General features: G+C 43.7%; 1 protein-coding gene across 2 annotated transcripts in view; it reads right to left on the bottom strand.

Annotated features, from left to right (window-relative positions):
• PLPP4 (phospholipid phosphatase 4) overlaps positions 1 to 18,642 on the bottom strand; it is a 116,483-nt gene extending 97,841 nt beyond the window's left edge. Inside the window, exon 1 of one of the 2 annotated variants that reach the window (XM_021699865.1) lies at positions 18,553 to 18,642. In XM_021699865.1, the coding sequence (XP_021555540.1) occupies positions 18,553 to 18,608 (56 nt within the window). In that variant the 5' untranslated portion in view covers positions 18,609 to 18,642. The remainder of the gene's footprint in view (positions 1 to 18,552) is intronic. The other variant, XM_044916614.1, reaches the window with a different exon arrangement.
• Between the last annotated feature and the right edge of the window lie 186 nt (positions 18,643 to 18,828).

Raw genomic sequence — 18,828 nt, 5'->3', positions numbered from 1 at the left:
TGATACAGTATTGTTAGTTACAACCACATTGGGATTCTAGAATCTACTCACCTGGACAGTGGTAGGGAAAACCAATGTTGGCCAAAGGACTTCCTTTTGAGCAAGAGTTTGTTTTGATAAAAAGCAGCTCTCCTCACCAGCTGCCCTGCAGAGGCTGTTTAGAAACACAACTGCAGGGATGCTTGGGTGGCTCAGTCGCTTAAGAGTCTGCCTTCAGCTCAGGTCATGATCCCAGAGTCCTGGGATCGAGTCCTGCTTCGGGCTCCCTGCTCAGCGGGGAGCCAGCTTCTCCCTCTGCCTGCCGCTCCCCCATGCTTGTGCTCTCTCTCCCTCTCTCTCTCTCTGACAAATAAATAAGATCTTTAAAAAAGAAACAAACAAACACAGCTGCAATCAAGTGATCCAAACAGGATGGGGAACGGACAAGCCCAAATGTGCAGAGCTCACATCTCAGGAGGAGCAACGGAAGTGAGCTGCCCCAGCAGCCTGTGGGGCCAGGAGTCAAGAGACTGAGGTTCTAGGCTCAGTTCTGCCCCTGAACAATAAGGATGATCTGAGTAAGGCCCTCTGTCAAAGAAGATGGATGAGACAATGCCTAGAGCCAGGTCAGGTCAGACACTGGGTATAATATAATCCACTCAGCGGTGCCTTCTGGTAAAATGTCAACGTTCCATTTGCTCCATGTGTGTCAATCCCCTTCATGTCCACGATTTCACAGGGGTTGTCAGGGTCATCTCATTATCAGAAAGCCACATTACCAATCCCTTCACTTCCCCTCTGCACCCAAGGCCACTGTGAGTTGTTCTAACTCATAAAATACTCAATTTAAATCTTTCACAGAAAGCACTTTCATCTGATTAGCAGTGTGACACTGGGCATATTCGTTAACCTCTCTAAGCCTTGGTTTTCTCATCCAAAAATATGAAGAATTATAAATTTCTATCTCACAGGGCTATGTGAAGGCTTAAGGAGTCTGAAGTGCCACAGCACACTGCTCGGCATATAGTAAGTGCTCAATAAATATTAGTTGTTATCATCATCATCATCATCATCATTACCCTCCCCAGAGCCAAACCACCCCAGTTTGCTACTTTCAGAAAACAGTAAGAGGATCTTTTGTGTTAGGAAAAAATCAAAGCAAGGCTTCCATGTTTCATGTTATTTTTCGTAAGTGTTCCTATTTTTAAAGTCCAGTTTAATATGTTCTCATTACATGACTGAAAATCTTTTCATTGGTCCATAAAACTGAATTAAAGCACAACACATTCAGGAACCAAGTATTTACATCATTAAATAAAAAGATAGATGTGGATCTTCTATATAACTCTGTCATCAGTATTATATATATTCATTCAGGGCTGATATGTTCAGACAAGATAACACAGAAAAGCAAATTCTGAGCCAAGCCTTGGAAAACATAGGTAGGATTTTAGATAGGCAAAGAAGAGGCCAGCTGAATGATGACTCAGAAAACCACAAAAATATTCACGGGTAAAAGTAAGAATCAATGGATTTTTTAAAAATATAATTTTATATATTAAAAAACATGAACATCGTATCCAAGAAAAATTTGCAAAATCTTTTTAAAGAGACACCCAGTTCAAGATGGTTGATTGAACCCATTCATTTTGTCTCTCTTCCCTTGCAAAAAATACCACTGAAAAGAAAGAAAACAAAGAAATCCATAGCCGATTTGAAGAGCCTTAAGGGGTACCAATCAGCAAAGCAGAAGAGGGGGAAAAAACTATGAAAAAGAGAAAACAGATAGAAATAAAATACTGGATAAAATAACAAGTGTGAAACCTCCCTGAAAAGGAGTTTAGCCAGAGAAGGGAAACCTAAAATTCTGTGTACAAATTCCCTTCAAATTATTGGCTAACTCAGACATTGCAACGTGTAAGACAAGACTCCAAGGACCACATTGGAAAGTAACAGTTACAGTCTAAAAGTGAAGCAGAAATTTCAGCAGCTAGCCAGTGCCAGGAGAAAGAGTTTGGACTTGAAGTTTTTCCAAGTTAGACTTTCTACTGAAACCTCAGAAGAGCCAAACTACAGTAATAAAAAGCACATCCCAGAACTAAAGGATGCACCCTAGGATCAGAGGCAAAACCAAGACAAACTTATACAAACACAGTCTAGAACCAAGGTTCTAAGGATGAAGGTGACCCAAGAGTAAATTAACTTCCTGCAAGAACAAAATTCAACAGTCTTTAGCAAACAATAATGATCTAGCATCTCTATAATGTATGACCCATAATGTCCAATATGCAATAAAAAATTACTACACATACAAAGGAAGCAGTAAAATATGACCCACAATCAACAGAAAAAAATATCAGAACCATAGATCAGCCTGATGTTGGAATTAGCAGAAAAGGGCTTTCTATTATAAATACATTAAAAGATTATAGGGAAAGATGAAGAGAATGGATGCATAAGTAGAAAACATCAACAACAACAACAACAAAAAACTAACAGTCTAAAAAAGAACCAAATTGAAATTTTGGAACTGAAAAATATGAACATCTGAAATAAAACATTTATTGCATGGGTTTGGCAGCAGAAGAGACATAGTAGAAAATAAAGAATAGGTGAATTTGAAGATAAGTCAGTAGAAATTATCTTAAACTGAGCCACAGGGAAGAAAGAGATAACAACAACAACAAAAAAAAATAGAACACAGCATCCAAGACTTGTGGAATAATATAAAGCTGTCTAACATTTATGTAATTGAAAAACCAAAAGGAAAGGAGAGAATGGGGCAGAAGAAATATGTGAAAAAATAATGTCTTACAAATATTTAACTGATGAAAGACATCAAACCATTGCTCTGAGAAACTCCATGAACCCAAGCAGGAAATATACAATGAGACCAACCTAGACACATCATAGTCTAATTGCTAAAAACCAAAGGTGAAGAGAAACTCTGAAAAGCAGCCAACAAGAAAAACACATGACATTCAGGAAAGCAACAATGACCATGACAGGTGACTTCTCATCAGAAATAATGGAATCTACAAGAAAATTCCAAAGCCATCTCTAAATTGCTGAAAGAAAACTGTCAACCTAGAATTCTACATCCAACAAAAATATCTTTCAAAATAAAGACAATTCTAACAGAACAAAAGCCAAGAGAATTAATTTCTAGCAAATATGCCCTACAAGAAAAGCTAAAAGGAAATTCTTCAGGCTGAAGGGATAGAATGCTAAAGAAAAACCAAATCTGAAAGAAGTAATAAAGAGCACTGGAATGATAAGTATATGGGTATTTTTATATAATTTCTAAAAAGGTGTATTGATTAAGACAAAAATAAATGTTTTATGTGACTTATACATAGAAGTGAATTCTATGACAATGTATCAAAGGCACAAGGAAAGAAATGAAAGTCTTCTGTCATAAGATTTTTACACTGTATTTGAAATGGTATAATATTGACTTGATGGTGATAGGTAAAAAACGTATATTGTAATCTCTAGAGAAACTGCTAACATTTTTGAAGAGGTGTAGCTAAAAATACAATAAAGGTGTTAAATGGAATATTAACAAATATTAACCTAAGAGAAAAGAGAAAAAAGGGGACAAAAAACAGATAGTGCAAATAAAAAACAAAGAACAAGGTGGTAAACTTATACTCAACCATATCAATAATTGCATTAAATGTAAGTGGCTTAACCACTCCAATTAAATGGCAAAGATTGGCCATATTGGATAAAATTAAAAGGTACAACTAAATGCTGCTTATAAGAGGCATACATTAAACATAAAAATACAGATAGGTTAGAAGTAAAAGGATAAGAAATATATTCTGTGCAGACATTAACCTCAAGAAACATAATGCAGCTATATATTATATTAGATAAAGTATACTTCAAGATAAGGAATATTAACACAAAGATGAAAACTTCCTAATAATAAAAGTTTCATCAGAAGGAAATAAATTTAAGAACACTAACCTGAAGTATAGACATAGGAATTCTGACCTCCAAATCACTAAAGGAAAAAAAGGAGGGCAGCAAAGAAAACTTGAACTATACAGCCAGAAGCAAGAAATTAGGGGGAAAAAAACAAAAGCACCACGAAAAGAAAACACAGAATAAGCTAGCAGCAATATGACAAAATATTAGTTATTTCCACAAAAAATGCAAATGCTCTAATTACCCTAGTTTGAGAGGTGGCATATCTTCACATTAAAAAGACCAAATTAGGGGCACCTGGTTGGCCCCTCCTGATCTCAGGGTCATGAGTTTGAGGCTCCATGTTGGGTGTAGAGATTACTTTAACAAAGACAAGACCAAATTAAGAAGAATGAATTTTTAAAAGTGAGAATATAGAGGATCTGAATAGTACAGTTAACTTGCTTTAATATATTTAGAGCTCTGTACCCACCAAACACAAACTATTCATTATGTTCAAGCCATATAAATTTACAAAAAACTGACCATGTATATGGCCACACAGGAAGTCAGAACAAATTATAAAACACAGAAATCACACAATCCACTCTCTCTGATCTCCATACAATGAAATTATTGTGTCATTATCCCCATATTGAAGACCAGGGAACTGAAGCACAGAGATAAAGTAACTTCCAAGTTCACACAGACAGTAAATAGAAGATTAGTGCTTTGAACCCAGGCATCCTGGCTCTGGAGCTTGCAGTCTTAACCTCTGTGCTATGTTGTTCCCAGAAATAAGGGGCCATATACCTTAGAATTGAACCTGTAAGAGAATTCACTTGCAATTCCATGGACAGAAGGAAATTTGCATCTGATAATAGTATCATTGAAAAACAATGTCCTTTTCACAATTGAAAAACCATATACAAGCAAAAATTTAAATCCTCTACCTCACTCCATAAATAAAAATAAATTTCCAATATATTAAAGAATTAAAATTTAAGAACAAAGTGTAAAATACTAGACAATACAGAAGAATGTTCCTATTTTAGATGAAAAAGGACTTTCTAAATAGGACAGAAACTCTGAAACCATAAAGGGAAAAACTGATAGATTTAACTACATAAAAATTAAAATGCGCACAATAATAGAAACTGCAGGGGCGCCTGGGTAGCTCAGTGGGTTAAGTGTCCGACTCTTGATTTCAGCTTAGGAAATGATCTCAGGGTTGTGAGACTGAGCCCCACTCCATGCCCAGCATGGAGCCTGCTTGGGATTCTTTCTCTCCCTCTGTCCCTCCCCATGCAAGCACACACGCACTCTCTCTCTCAAAAAAATTTAAATAACAGAAATTGCAAAGAAATTTAAAAGTCAACATGGGGCACCTGGGTGTCTCAGTCGGTTAAGCATCTGACTCTTGATCTTGGCTCAGGTCTCGGTCTCGGGGTCGTGAGTTCAAGTCCTGAATTGGGCTCCTTGCTGGACGTGGAGAGTACTTAATAAGATAGATAGATAGACAGACAGATAGATAGATAGATGATAGATAGATAGATAAATAATAGATAATAGATAGATAAAATAAAAGTCAACCACAGACACAGAGAAATATTTGCAATACATGAAAGAAGAGATTCATATCTTTAAGGCATAAAGTACTCCTACACATCAGTAAGATAAATTTAAAGATCTTATAAAAGCATGGATTAAGGGAAATGATATTTCACCAAAGAAATACAAATTGACCAACAGACACATGAAAAGATGCTCAACATCACTCATCGTCAGGGAAATGCAACTCAAAACCACAATGAGATAGCACCTCACACCTGTCAGAATGGCTAAAATCAACAACAAGAAAAAAGTGTTGCCGAGGACGTGGAGAAAAGGGAACTCTTGTGCACTTTTTGTGGGAATGCAAACTGGTGCGGCCATTGTGGGAAACAGTATGGAGGTTCCTCAAAAAGTTAAAAACAGATCCAGTAACTGCACAAAATATAAAAACGCTAATTTAAAAGGATACATGCACCCCTATGTTTATAGCAACATTATATACAATAGCCAAATTATAGAAGCATCCTTGGTGTTCATCAATAGATGAATGGATAAAGCAGATGTGGTATATATATGATGGAATATTATTTCAATAATAAAAAGAATGAAATCTTGCCATTTGCAACGATGTGGGTAGAACTAGAGGGTATTATGCTAATTGAAATAAGTCAGAGAAAGACAAATACCATATTATTTCACTCATATGTGCAATTTAAGAAACAAAACAAATGAGTAAAGGAAAAAGAGACAGAGAGAGAGAAACCAAGAAACAGATTTTTAATTCTAGAGAACTGATGGTCACCAAAGGGAAGATGAGTGGGGGATGGGTGAAATAGGTGATGGGGATTAAGGAGTGCACTTGTGATGAGCACCAGGTGATGAATGGAGTTGTTGAATCACTATGTTGTACACCTGAAACTAATATAACACTGTATGCTAACTATACTGGAATATTAAAACTTAATAAAAAAAGAAATAAAAATTGCCAATACAAGAGTGAAAAGATGCAAATGTTATACTCTGTCCTGTGGTATAAATATAAAACAGTACCAACATCCAGCATTGGCAAGGATGTCAAAAAACAGAATGTAGGTATGTATATATCCCTTTGGATGGACAATTTGGCAGTGTCCATCAGAATTTAAAATACACATGGCCTTTGACCACGAAATTTCATTTGCAAAAGTCTATCACAGCTATATTTTAACAGGTGCGCTACAGAGTGTAAGCACAATTGCAACACTGTTTGCTGTAGGAAAAAATGAAAACACCTGAAAATTCCATGAATAGGTTAATATGATGAAACACTGCACAGCCAGTAAGAAGACTCAAGTAGATCTAAACTAAGTAAAAAAAATTTCAAATATAGATAAAATGTGTTCTCAGTTTTTATTAAATTTTTATTTATTTTATTCTATATTTACTTATATTTTTATTATATGTATATATTACATAAAATATGTAATATATTATATAAAATATGTAATATATACATATATATACGAACTACAGCTAAGCACAACATGGATGAATCTCAGAAACGTGCCAAGCAAAATACTCACACAAAAGAGTACATACTGTTTAAAAGTCTGACTTTAAAAAGTGAAAGGAGGGGCGCCTGGCTGGCTCAGTCGGTACAGCACGCAACTCTTGATCTCAGCATCATGAGTTTGAGCCCCATGTTGGGCAGGGAGCCTACTTAAAAAAAATTGTAAAAAAAATAAAATAAATTTAAAAAAAAAATGAAGGGAAGGAACTGGCACAGAGAAGCAGTTCCTTACACTTTTTGTAGTGTTTTAATTTTCACAACTATTTTATAATTTAAAGATAATGTTTAGGTGAGGAGAAACACTCATTCCCACCACATACATGCACTTTTGTGTAATCCTTTCTAATATTTGCACAAATCAAACATATTTCCCATAGACTTGATTCTGAGATCGATTCTTGTATAGTACTTTTCCCCCTCAACTGTTACACCATAAAATGTTACTATGTTTCTTCCTGATTCTCAAAATGATTATTTTAAATAGACATACAGTATCCTCTTGTGTTCATAATTTATCAAACTATTCTTCAAGTGTTGACCGTTTGAGTTTTAATTTATTTTATTTTTATTTGACAGATATATTTGCTTTGTATGGAATACAGCAATGAGTATCTTCATACATGAGGATTTTTACATTTCTACATCAGTGCCTCAACATATTTTTCTAAGAGTTGTAAGTCAAAGGGCAGGAATAATTTCATGGCTGTCTATGCACTGTAATACCACTCTTCAGAGGGGTTATGTCCATTTACAATTCCACCTGCAGCCTCAGCTCGCATCTGCTTCACGGCAATCTTGCATATCTGGATGTTAATCTTTACTTTCTGGTTTTCCTTTCAATATTTTAGTCGCTATTAAGTATAGAAAGGTGGAGGGGTGCCTGGGTGGCTCAGCTGATTAAGTGTCCAACTCTTGGTTTCAGCTCAGGTTGTGATCTCATGTGGGATCGAGCCCCATGTCCAGCTCCGTGCTCAGCATGGAGTCGGCTTGAGATTCTGTCTCTCCCTCTCCCTCTGCCCCTCCCCCACCATTCTCATGCTCGTGCTCTTTCTCTCAAATAAATAAATCTTTTAAAAAATATATAGAAAAGAGGCGCCTGGGTGGCTCAGTCAGTTAAGCTTCTGCCTTCGGCTCAGTTCATGATCCCAGGGTCCTGGGATCCAGTCCCACATTGGGCTCCTTGCTCAGCAGGGAGCCTGCTTCTCCCTCTCCCTTTGCCCCCTACTCCTGCTTGCTCTTGCTCTCTAGTGCTTTCTCTCTCAAATAATAAATAAAATCTTTAAAATATGTATATATACATATATATATACGTATATATATATATATATATAGGGTGATTTTCGACACATTCCCACTTCAGATATTTCTAAAGCAATCACAAAAGGATCACCCCGTGCCCTACCTAAGGATATTTCATTAGCTTCTTTCTCCCCCCCACAACAGGAAACTTCTATACTGATTTTTCTGATTATGTATGAAAGTAATAAATGTTTACTGTAAAATAATGTGGACAATAAACAGTATGAAGAAAAAAGCAAACGTTATACAATCCCATCAGCCCAAAATAACCACCATTAAGATTTTGTTGTATATCTTTATAGCTCTTTTTCTCACAGATATAAACACAAATTGATTTTATTACACTACCACATTAAAGTAGCATTATGCACACTTATGTAACCTACTTTTTATCACTTAACAACAGTTTATGGCTATCTTCCCATGTCAACAAATAGTTGTCTACATCACTAATTTCAATGGCTGCGCATTTTGTCCTGGCACAATAAAAAGCATGTGCTTATACGCAATGTTATTTTGTTGTTTTCAGATGCACATTTTGCATTTCTAGGAAAGCACAGTTTTAAAGGTCTATTAGTTCTTTGTATACATGTTAGTTCCCTGTGAGTTCTGCTGCCCATTTTTCTTTTAAAGAGCTCCTCTCTTTTCTTATTGATTGGTAAGAGCATTCTGTATAGGAGGAACATTGATTCTTAACTCTGTAAATTAGGACAATAATATCGCCTTCTGGGACGCTGCAAAGATTAAATCATCTAAGGTGTGACAAGTGCCTAGAACAAAGTGGATATACAGTTAAGTGTTAAAGCTTGTCTCCTCTCCTCCCTCTACAACCAAAGTGGAGATATAGGTCAATTAAAAGATACATATGTATGTGTGTGTGTGTGTGTGTGTATGCCATTTCTTTTTCTCAATGATTTCTTGGAAGATTATTCAGAATACTCCCCCAAAACTTCCTAAACCCTCGTTCAAGGCTCAGCTCTCCTGTGGTGCTGACAGCTGCATTCTTATTATTATTCCATTGTGGTATTTTTTTCATTGACCGCCAACTCCACCTCCCCACAGGAAGGAAGATGGAGCAAGGGACGGAGACTGGTTTTAATACCTCCTAGGTGCCAGTTTCATAGCAGGCATCTGTCACACATTGTATTACTTCAACTTTACAGCCTCCTGGCAGGTGATACTCTTGTACCCACTTTACAGATGAGAAAGCTAGGGCACATCTTTACAGTCAGCAGTCAGGAAATGATTCCAAAGCCCTCACGTTGACTAGGGTGCCACACGGCCCGCCCGCCTGCTGAGTGGGGACCCAGCTCTTGGCTTCCTCATGTCACTCACCAGGCCCACCATGGACTCTCACAAAACAGCTGCTCAACAGATGGAGATTAAAGCAGAATACAGACTACATCTCTATTTCAGAAGTAGAGCTAGACAAAGAAAGGCCAAATCCTTCTTTAAAAACCTCAAATGAATAGCCTAGCATTTCCATGCCTGGGTATCCACCCAACAGAAATTACAAATCATGTTCACCCTAAAAACAATAGCAGCATTACGCTTACTAGCCCAAACCAACCAATAAACCAAACGTCCATAAATAGTAAAATAAGTAAAGAGGTACAGTCATGCCATGAAATGCTCTACAGTGATAAGAACTAACAAACTACAGCTAAGTGCAACATGGATAAATCTCCAAAACATGCTGAGCACAACAGTCACACAAAAGAGGTCACACTGTATGATTCTATTTACACGGAGTTCAAAAATGATGTTCGAAGTCAGGGTGATGGAGCCCCGGGGTGGGGGGGCAGTGGGATGGGGCTTGATGGGTAGAGTGCATTCTGAAGCCGTGCAATTATAAATCATGCATTTTTTTCCTTGTGTAAATTATTTTTAGGTTGAGCCAAATGCAATTCTTTTTGTAGGTCAAAACAGTCAAATAGGGGCGCCTGGGTGGCTCAGTCGTTAAGCATCTGCCTTAGGCTCAGGTCATGATCCCGGGGTCCTGGGATCGAGCCCCGCATCGGGCTCCCTGCTCAGTGGGAAGCCTGCTTCTCCCTCTCCCACTCCCTCTGCTTGTGTTCCTGCTGTCGCTATCTCTCTCTGTCAAATAAATAAATAAAATCCTTAAAAAAAAAAAACAGTCAAATATCAGCAATTGCATACGGTTCGAACTAACACTTCAATAAAAATGTGTTTAAAACCTTCTGGCAAAGGAGAAAAGAACTATCTAGCATTGATTGGCAGATGCTACCTTTCTGAAAACCAACCTAGATGCTCCTGCAGCTTCTGACCCTGTTTCTCGTTCCTTCATCTTCGGCGGAGACAGAAAAACAACTCATCCCTCACCTCTGCAGGACAGTTTTTCACGGTCACATAACTGAAAGACGGTGATGCGGCCATCCCTGGGCTCAGAGCCCCAGATTCTCTCTGCCTCCTGCTTGCCCATCCTGGACATCTCCAAGGTCCTCGATACCTCTGTGCCTTTAGTGGACTGATGAGAACACACCGGTAGGTGTGGTTCTGTGTGAATCCACCGCTTCGCTGTGAACCAGGGCTTCTAATTCATCCACGGAACACCAAGATTATATTTTTTAAGGAAATAACTACGACTAAGATGATTTTCATATTTAAAAACACTATCATAGGAAAATAGAGATAGGGAGCTTTTATGAGCCTTGTGTGGGTCATAAAAAGGCATAATCCTTGTAACTAATTGAGATAACTTTACCTACAAGTTATGAAACTAATGATCTCCTTTTTGCCGTGTTATAAGCATTTATCTCCTTGTGGCAAAACATCAATTTCTCAGAATTCTGGGTTCAGCAGACTCACTTTACAGTGGTGAATAATATTTCAAACAGAAGGCTGCTTCATGTATCAGATGACAAGGCAGAAGCCTCCCCGGGGAGGGGAGAGGCGCTCGGCACACTCAGCCCAGCACCAGCTGGGGGTGGACAGTCTGATGGAAAACTCCCCGCGCCAGACTTCTCACAGAGCCCTGGGTGACGAACACAGACTCGGAGGTAAATGATAGGAATGCAGCATTTTCCTTCCACATGGCCCAAGGCAATTCTGCTAATACCCCTTCTGATTCAATGTCCTACAATCACTGTTGTAAACGGCCAGCTGATTTAAGTGACGGATGAGAAAGTACAATGCTGAGACCACCCCTTCATTAGACAGTGAGCCAGCCACACTGCTCTACGGGGGTACGACCCACTGAATGAGCTCATGGCAAGTTACATACGTCACTGACGGGGGCTAAAGGGACTCCTTTGAAATATATCTAAACAAGTTTATTATTTTAAAGAAATCCTGTAGTAAATCATTTGGAATCAGAGTATCTTAACTTCCTATAGCATTTCTCTTTGGTGCACATTATGGATTCATCTTACTAAAAGGACAGTGGTCATAACATTACCATTTGCTGAGCCCCCATGAGGAGCTGAATACACTCTCATTTCATACTCTCATTCATGGGCACTGTTACTATTGCTGTCGAACAGATGGGGAAACAAGGATCTAAGCTGGGTAAATACTTTCCTGAAAGGCTCACACAAACCAGGATTCAAGCCTCGGAAACCGATGCCAAAGCCCACACTCATGACCACGGAGCTACAAGGCCACTGAGACACTGCCTATAAGTAAGAGAGATTCAGAGGAGTGGGGAAAAGGCATCTAATTTTTGTTCTGTGTGCTATAGGCACTTAAAGCATCTTATCTACTAACGTCCAGTGAAGTTCAGTATTGTTCCCATTTCCCACATAAGAAATTTGAGATTCAGAGATTTTAGGCAACTCTTTAATTAGTGGGCACAGCCAAAATCCAAACATAGACCTGTCCGTGGGCTTTTGTTGTCCCACTTTGCCTCAGATGACTCTTTGTTTCTAGAGAGCAAGCAAAACTATTCCGGGTGTATTAGCCAGATGGAACAGACTTGTTTTCCCGTAGCTAATCAGTCCGCCACATCGTCGTTAACACAAAAAGTTTCCTTCTGTCCCACAAAGCCCACTGCCAATGGCATGACTCTCCAGGACAGCTGTCCCACTACCCACACGCTGCGGCTCTGTCATCGCAACTCGCAGCCCCACGCTCGCCACCGACAGAGAAAGACAATGACGTCAGTGTGCCCCATGGCCCCACCTAATGGCAGGGGTTTGGGAAGCGTAGTCTCCTGTGCGGCCAGACAGGAGAAAAGAACGAGAGGAGACCCTCCTACCGCAAGAGGGTGTAGACTGCATGCTAGGAGTTCCCAAATGTGGTGGGCAGGAGCCCCAGTTAAAAATGCCGATTCCCAGGGCGCCATCCCAAATGTTGATTCAGTTAAGTGTGAACTGAGCCTCCGGCAATTCCGATGCAGCTGGTCAGCACACCACCCTCGAGGACGCCTTGTCCTGCAGTGAGGCCGATCACTCCGAGGGCTCTATGACCACCAGAAATTGAGTGCAATCTGGTGAGCACTAGGGAGGCACTGACCACGTTCATGCCAAGGAAGGCTGGCTGAGAATATAAAGAAAGCATCGAAGATAACGATACAGTCCCAGCCCCCACCGTCCAACAGTTAGCAGTCTGGAACCAGACGTGGAGACGGCTGACCACAACCCAAGGCAGAATAGAACACAGGCCCCCGGAGAGAGGAGTGGGGCACAGTGGGGGTGGCAGAGCTGGGCACTGTCACTGACAAAAGCAAACGGGGCCTCTGCACCGAAGGGAGCTATGGCTTTCCACCCCTGGGCAAGCATCTGAGCATGATGCTTTTTTGTTTCAAACCTCCCTGGGCTTCCCAGTTACTGCTTCTAAGGGAATGCCCACACTTCCTGGCAGGGCCCTGAGACCATCCACATTCTTGTCCCAGACCCCTCTCCTGCCCCTCTTACCAGCCACCTCCAAACCCACGCTCTGTGCTGAGGCCACACCTGGTGACCTGATGCCTACGCGAAATATGCCTCGAGACCTCCCAGCCTTGGCTCCAGGACACTGTCTGCAGGAATGTTCTCGGGCCAGGCCCTGCACGCCTGCCCCTCGATGCTCAAGACTCAGGTGAGCTGCCAGTTCTGGGCAGCCTTCCCTGGCCCCTGTCTCCTCCTTCTCCCCCCTCCCGGGACTCATTACTCCCTCCCTCTCAATGAGCACTTTGCGCCAACTACCACAACTGTCCCTGGCCTACAGCCCTAGACAGGACTCTGAGGGGTAATAATGAAAGATATGTTCCTTTCTGTCAATACTCCAAAAACCTACCTGACAGCCAGTGCCCTCAAGCAAATCACCTGGACTGGCCAAAGTGCCAAGTTTCCCTGGGTCTGTTTGGAATCATACCAACCAAAGTGTACCCATGAAGGCGAAGGAAAACAGCCAGCACAAGTGCCTGCCCCCAGAAGAGGCCAAAGAAGCATCCATCTGTCAACTGGATGAATGATAAAAATGTTTGAAGGCAAAACTTTCAAAGCCAGTGATTACACTGGGGAAAATAACAGCAGTCTACCGTGTGCTCGCTCGGCCAACCTGTGAGCTCTCCGGAGCCCGCCCCACCCCCCGCCAGCCTTCCTTCTTCAAACATCCCCAGCAGCAGGCACAGGCCCCCAGCACAGGAAGTGCTCCAAGAAGGATGCAGGACTGATCTGAGTTGAGGCAGACACCATTCATTACCTGAGCAACCCGGTGTCCCGAGCAGCCCCACAGCTCCTAGAGGGACATCCCAGACATGGGGCCCCCCGGAACCCCAGAGGGGACAGAGAAGGAGGGAGGGAGGGACTGAGGACCCCAGGGAACCCAGGTTAATGGGTGAAAGAGGGAGATCACCTTCCCCCGCCATCAGCATTTCTGATGGTTGTCCTATCTCCAGAGCCCTTTCTGCAGGGCTAGAAATAAAAGGTTTTCCAGACAAACTGATGTCCTGGAGGCAAGGGCCAATAGGTGCACGAGCATATTGGCCACCAGTTCTTTAATACTACCATTTAGGTTCTGACCTGCAATTTTTTCTCCACATCTCACCCTCTGGGCTCCAGAGACCTAAGGAAGACCCTTCAAAATCTGTAACACGTCCTAAATTCCATTCTCTTAGAGAATGGGAACCTCAACCACCACCCCTCCCCTTTGAAATGTCACCCTAAGAGCCCGATGTGAGGACCAGAGTGACAGCCCCTCCCACACATCATTCCATGCCCTTCACTTGCTTCTCTGGAGACAACGGGTCACGGAAGGGGATGGCTTCTAGGATGCGGTCCTTTTGCTCTAGTTTCCGGAAGCCTGGTGCTAGACACATTCTATCTCAGCGGCTGGCAGCCTGGGGACAGGGGGTCAACCTCCTGTTCGGGTCCAGACTATACCTCCTGCTAGCTGAGTATCTCCAGGCAAGCTACTTACCCTTTCTAAACCTTGGTTTCTTTGTAAAGTGGGGAGAACATCTCAAGTGAGACGAGACAAGAGAAATCCCATGGAGTGCCTTTTGCACAGTAAACCCCTGAGTGCCCCACGCCGGCTGTTATTTTTTCTGAAGCAGTATAGCGAGGTGACTGAGAGTCCAGATGACGCAGAAGGAGCATCTAGATTTAGATCTCAGAGCTGCCCTTCTTAGCTCTGTGACTGAGGCGGTTCCTTAATCTGTCTGTGCTTCAGCCTCTTCATGCATGAGCCCCACTGCATGCATGCAGTTGCCATCAGGTGTGTACAAGGCTTAAACGGTATGCGTGATCGTCTTCATGACTGCCTGGCACATAATAAACCTTCAATAAACGGCACGTACGGTAGTACAAGGGGAGGTAATCTACTACTAGTTGTATAAAACAGCTCATAAATGTTTTGGGGGATATGTGAAGGGAAATCTAGAAACAATATAAATATTTGCATACCCCTGGGCCCTTTTTTTAATCTGATGATTCCCAGCAGCAATCAAAACCAGGCAGCCCACAAGCCTACCTCACTTTATTTCAGCATTACTCACACGTACGTTCACCAAATACACTACCTGCCTTCGGGGCTGTTGACTGACCACCTTGTATCCACACTGTGCTTGCTCATCAAGGTCCAGCGCTGGCTTCGCCTGTCCACAAACGCTCACGGGGTCTGTGCCGGAGTCTTGGGTGGCAGCAGGACAGAGGCAACTCACTGGCGCTCCTTCTCTCTGCTCTGCCCACGGTCCACAAGTAAGAGCAACGGGGCCTCCAGGCCAGCTTCCGAGCACTAAATGCAGCCTCAAGGCTACACGTTGTATTTTGATTTTTCCTAAACGCTGGGGTCCTCTAACCAATTTATTTCCTGTTAGGTTAAGCTTTCCGTGCCAGCCCTGATTTGCATTACCTGTTACTAATTTTCTTCCAGGTGGTCTGAATTTCTTAAGCAGGGCTGCCCAAAAGGCCCTGCGCACCTCTTGGATGATCTTACGGGGGTTTCCTGGAGAGCATTCTCTTGGGATCCTGAATCACCAAACCTCAGCACTAAACCTGGTCTAGAGACAGAGAACTGGTCCCCTAAGGAGAAAGGAAAAGCATATAACCATGTAACATCTAACCTACGACCTAAGGGTCCAAAGGCGCATTTCATTAGTGCTAACTTCAAACTCCCAGGAGCAGGTGGGCATCAGGCGGTGGGATCCTGCTCTCTCACAGAGCAAATATAATCCAAGAACAAGTGCGTGCACAGGTGATATTCCCCCAGAGGCACAAGTTGGCAAAGAAGCAAGGTATCTTCCCCGAAAAAAGATTATTCTCTTATCCTGAGAAATAGGGTATATACACCAAGGAGCAGCAGAAGATGGATTTCACAGCAGCCACCAAATCTACCAAAGTAGATTCAGCTTGCCCAGAGGGAATTTCTCAACCTACTCAGGTGAGGCCCTGCTACTGAGACCACCACCTTCAGGAGCAGAGGGGGTACAAACCACCGAATCTTGCCCTCAGACGAATCTTGCCATCAGACAAGCACCGGCAAAAGGAAGAATAATCTCACCAGAAGCTTATCTAAGAAAACAAAGGGTCATCTGTATCTGTGAGTGCCCAGCCGGTCCTTCCGGAAGTGGTTATCTGCTTGATGATAACCTCATCTGAACATCCAAGATTCACACCCAGGGGGTCTCCCAGTGATACCAAAGCTGGTCTTTGCGGGTCAAAGAGCCACACGTTGGACACACTGTTAATATGTCCAATTGAGGGGCGCCTCGGTGGCTCAGTTGTTAAGCGTCTGCCTTCGGCTCAGGTCATGATCCCAGGGTCCTGGGATTGAGCCCCGCATCGGGCTCCCTGCTCACTGGGAAACCTGCTTCTCCCTCTCCCGCTCCCCCTGCTTGTGTTCCCTCTCTCGCTGTGTCTCTCTCTGTCAAATAAATAAAATCTTAAAAAAAAAAAGTCCAATTGATACGAAATCAGGGAATCAACCAAAAACACCATCAGTGCCCAAATGTTTTCCTTTGGGTGAGAGCAGATCCCCCTAATTAATAAAAAAGGAAGTTTGGAAAAAAGAATATAAACCGCCTGTCTGATTTTTACATAACATTCTTTGAGGAAGCAAAAAGCACGTAAAACAGTAATTATCGCATTTTCAAATCCACTGCACAGACCATCATATATTTGTAAACGGCTCATGTTTTGGGATATGTGAAGGGACATCTGAAAACAATATAAATATTTGCTTACCCTTGGGCCCTTTTTTTTAATCTGATAATTCCCAGCAGCAATCAAACCAGGCAGCCTACAAGCCTACCTCACTTTATTTCAGCATTACTCACACACACATTCACCAAACAAATGTTAAAATCCTACCGTGCACTGAACACTGTTTTATCATTTCTATCACATAATAATTTAATGGGATTTAGCCTATCTGCCAACTGGAAACTGTCCCCATCTGATCACACGGCTATACTAGTTTTAACGTATATTCCAAAGGTAGAAAAATCGAGTAAGAGAAGGGAAAATTGTTTCTTTTGTTTTCCCAAACGCATCAAAACCAACTGAAGTTCTCATTCCTCCTTCCCACTGAATAACAGCAGTGTTTGGTCAGAAGCTGGGAGAGGGGGCTTGCCTGCATCTGGGGGAACTCACCGCCCTTTATGATGGTGTGAATAAATACTCTGGATGAATTTAATCCCTAGGAAAGAAAAACATGCAAGAAAGGGTCTTTCTTTCCGTGTGTCTACCCTGGGCTGCTGGAACAGAAGTCAACTCACAGCCTCCCACCTGCTATCAATGACTCCAGATTGGGGTAGGAATCCAGCGAGGGCCTCCTGTTTGGAATGGCTGCATGGGCTTTTCCAGCAAGTCCAGAAAGTTCATGCAACTTCAATATTTAAAACGTGTCAGAAAACAGCCATGGGCAAAGGGGGAAGGAGAACCTGACCAGCTCATGTAGGGTCAAGTGCAGGTGTGGCGCCTTCGTGACAAGCGATCAAAGGGACAGTGGAGTGGGTCTGAGCCGCGGTGTGTTCAGGGTTTGCATCTGAAAGGCAGAGGCACGACAGGTTCCTGCCGCTTGGGCCCGGGAGGCCGGTGGGTAGCGGGTCCCCCGGGCGCCCTGGGGTTCAGACATCTCTGAGCCAGCGCTGGAGCCCCCTCCTCTTTCCAAGATCGCTATTTCCAGGTACCAGCCCCTCGGGGCCACCAGGGGCATTTTGCTGCTGTCCCCAAGAAGCCCCGCCCGCACTGAGCTCCGGGCGTATGTAGCCCGTACCTCGGGCTGCGGCTCCGGACTTCCCGAGCCTCCGCAGCAACAGTTTTCCAGCCGGAGAACTACCGCCAACGTCTCCTTGGAAAACGCTCCCCTGAACACTGGGGCACCAAAGCCAGGGACACGGAAGGAGATGGAGCCCGGCCCCGGGCACGACGAGGGGCGATGGGAGAAAGGCCAGGAGGAAGGACTACAAACGTCGGGCTCAGAAGATCGCACCCAACGAGAAACTTCCCGAGGGCGCGAGCGAGGTTGCGCGCCCGCTTCCAGGGGAGCAGCCCCGATTCCCCGGGGCAGCTGGTGCGCAGCCGACGACCGGCGCAGGCGAGGGGACCCGAGTGGCGGCCGGTCCCGCTCCCTGGCGCGATGGGGGTGGCGGGGGCGAGCCTTAGTCCGGCTTACGCGGGTCCCTCCGCGACCAGGGTCCCAGAAAGGGGACCAGGAGGGTCCCGTAGGACACATCCCGGGCACTGGGCGGGGAGGACACCTCGAATCCAGGCCCCGAAGGGACGCGGTGGCGCAAACAAAGTTGGGGCACAGAGACGCTCGATCCGTGGGTCCCCGCGTCCGCGCGCCCCCGGCCGCGGCGCGCCACTACTTACACGAAGACCCCGAAGAGCAGGGCTCGGACCCCGATCTCGATGGCCAGCTCCCGCATGGTGCGGCCGGAGCAGCTCCCGGGGCGGCGGCGGACGGTGCTCTCGGCGGCTCTCTTAGCTCGACCGGCGCCGGCTCACCAGACCCGGGGCGGCGAGGGAGGCGCGTTCCAGGCCGCGGGCGGGGGCGGGAGGCGGGCGCGGGGCGGGGGCGGGCGCCGGGGAGGGCTCAGCCCAAACCACCCGCCGCGGACCCGAGGGCTCGCGGACGCCGCGCCCGCC

This window comes from Neomonachus schauinslandi, chromosome 6 (assembly GCF_002201575.2).
Source record: "Neomonachus schauinslandi chromosome 6, ASM220157v2, whole genome shotgun sequence".
In the NCBI taxonomy this organism is placed as follows: Eukaryota; Metazoa; Chordata; class Mammalia; order Carnivora; family Phocidae; genus Neomonachus; species Neomonachus schauinslandi.
Note: the sequence above shows the minus strand (reverse complement) of the source record. Positions and strands in the feature narration are given on the sequence as shown.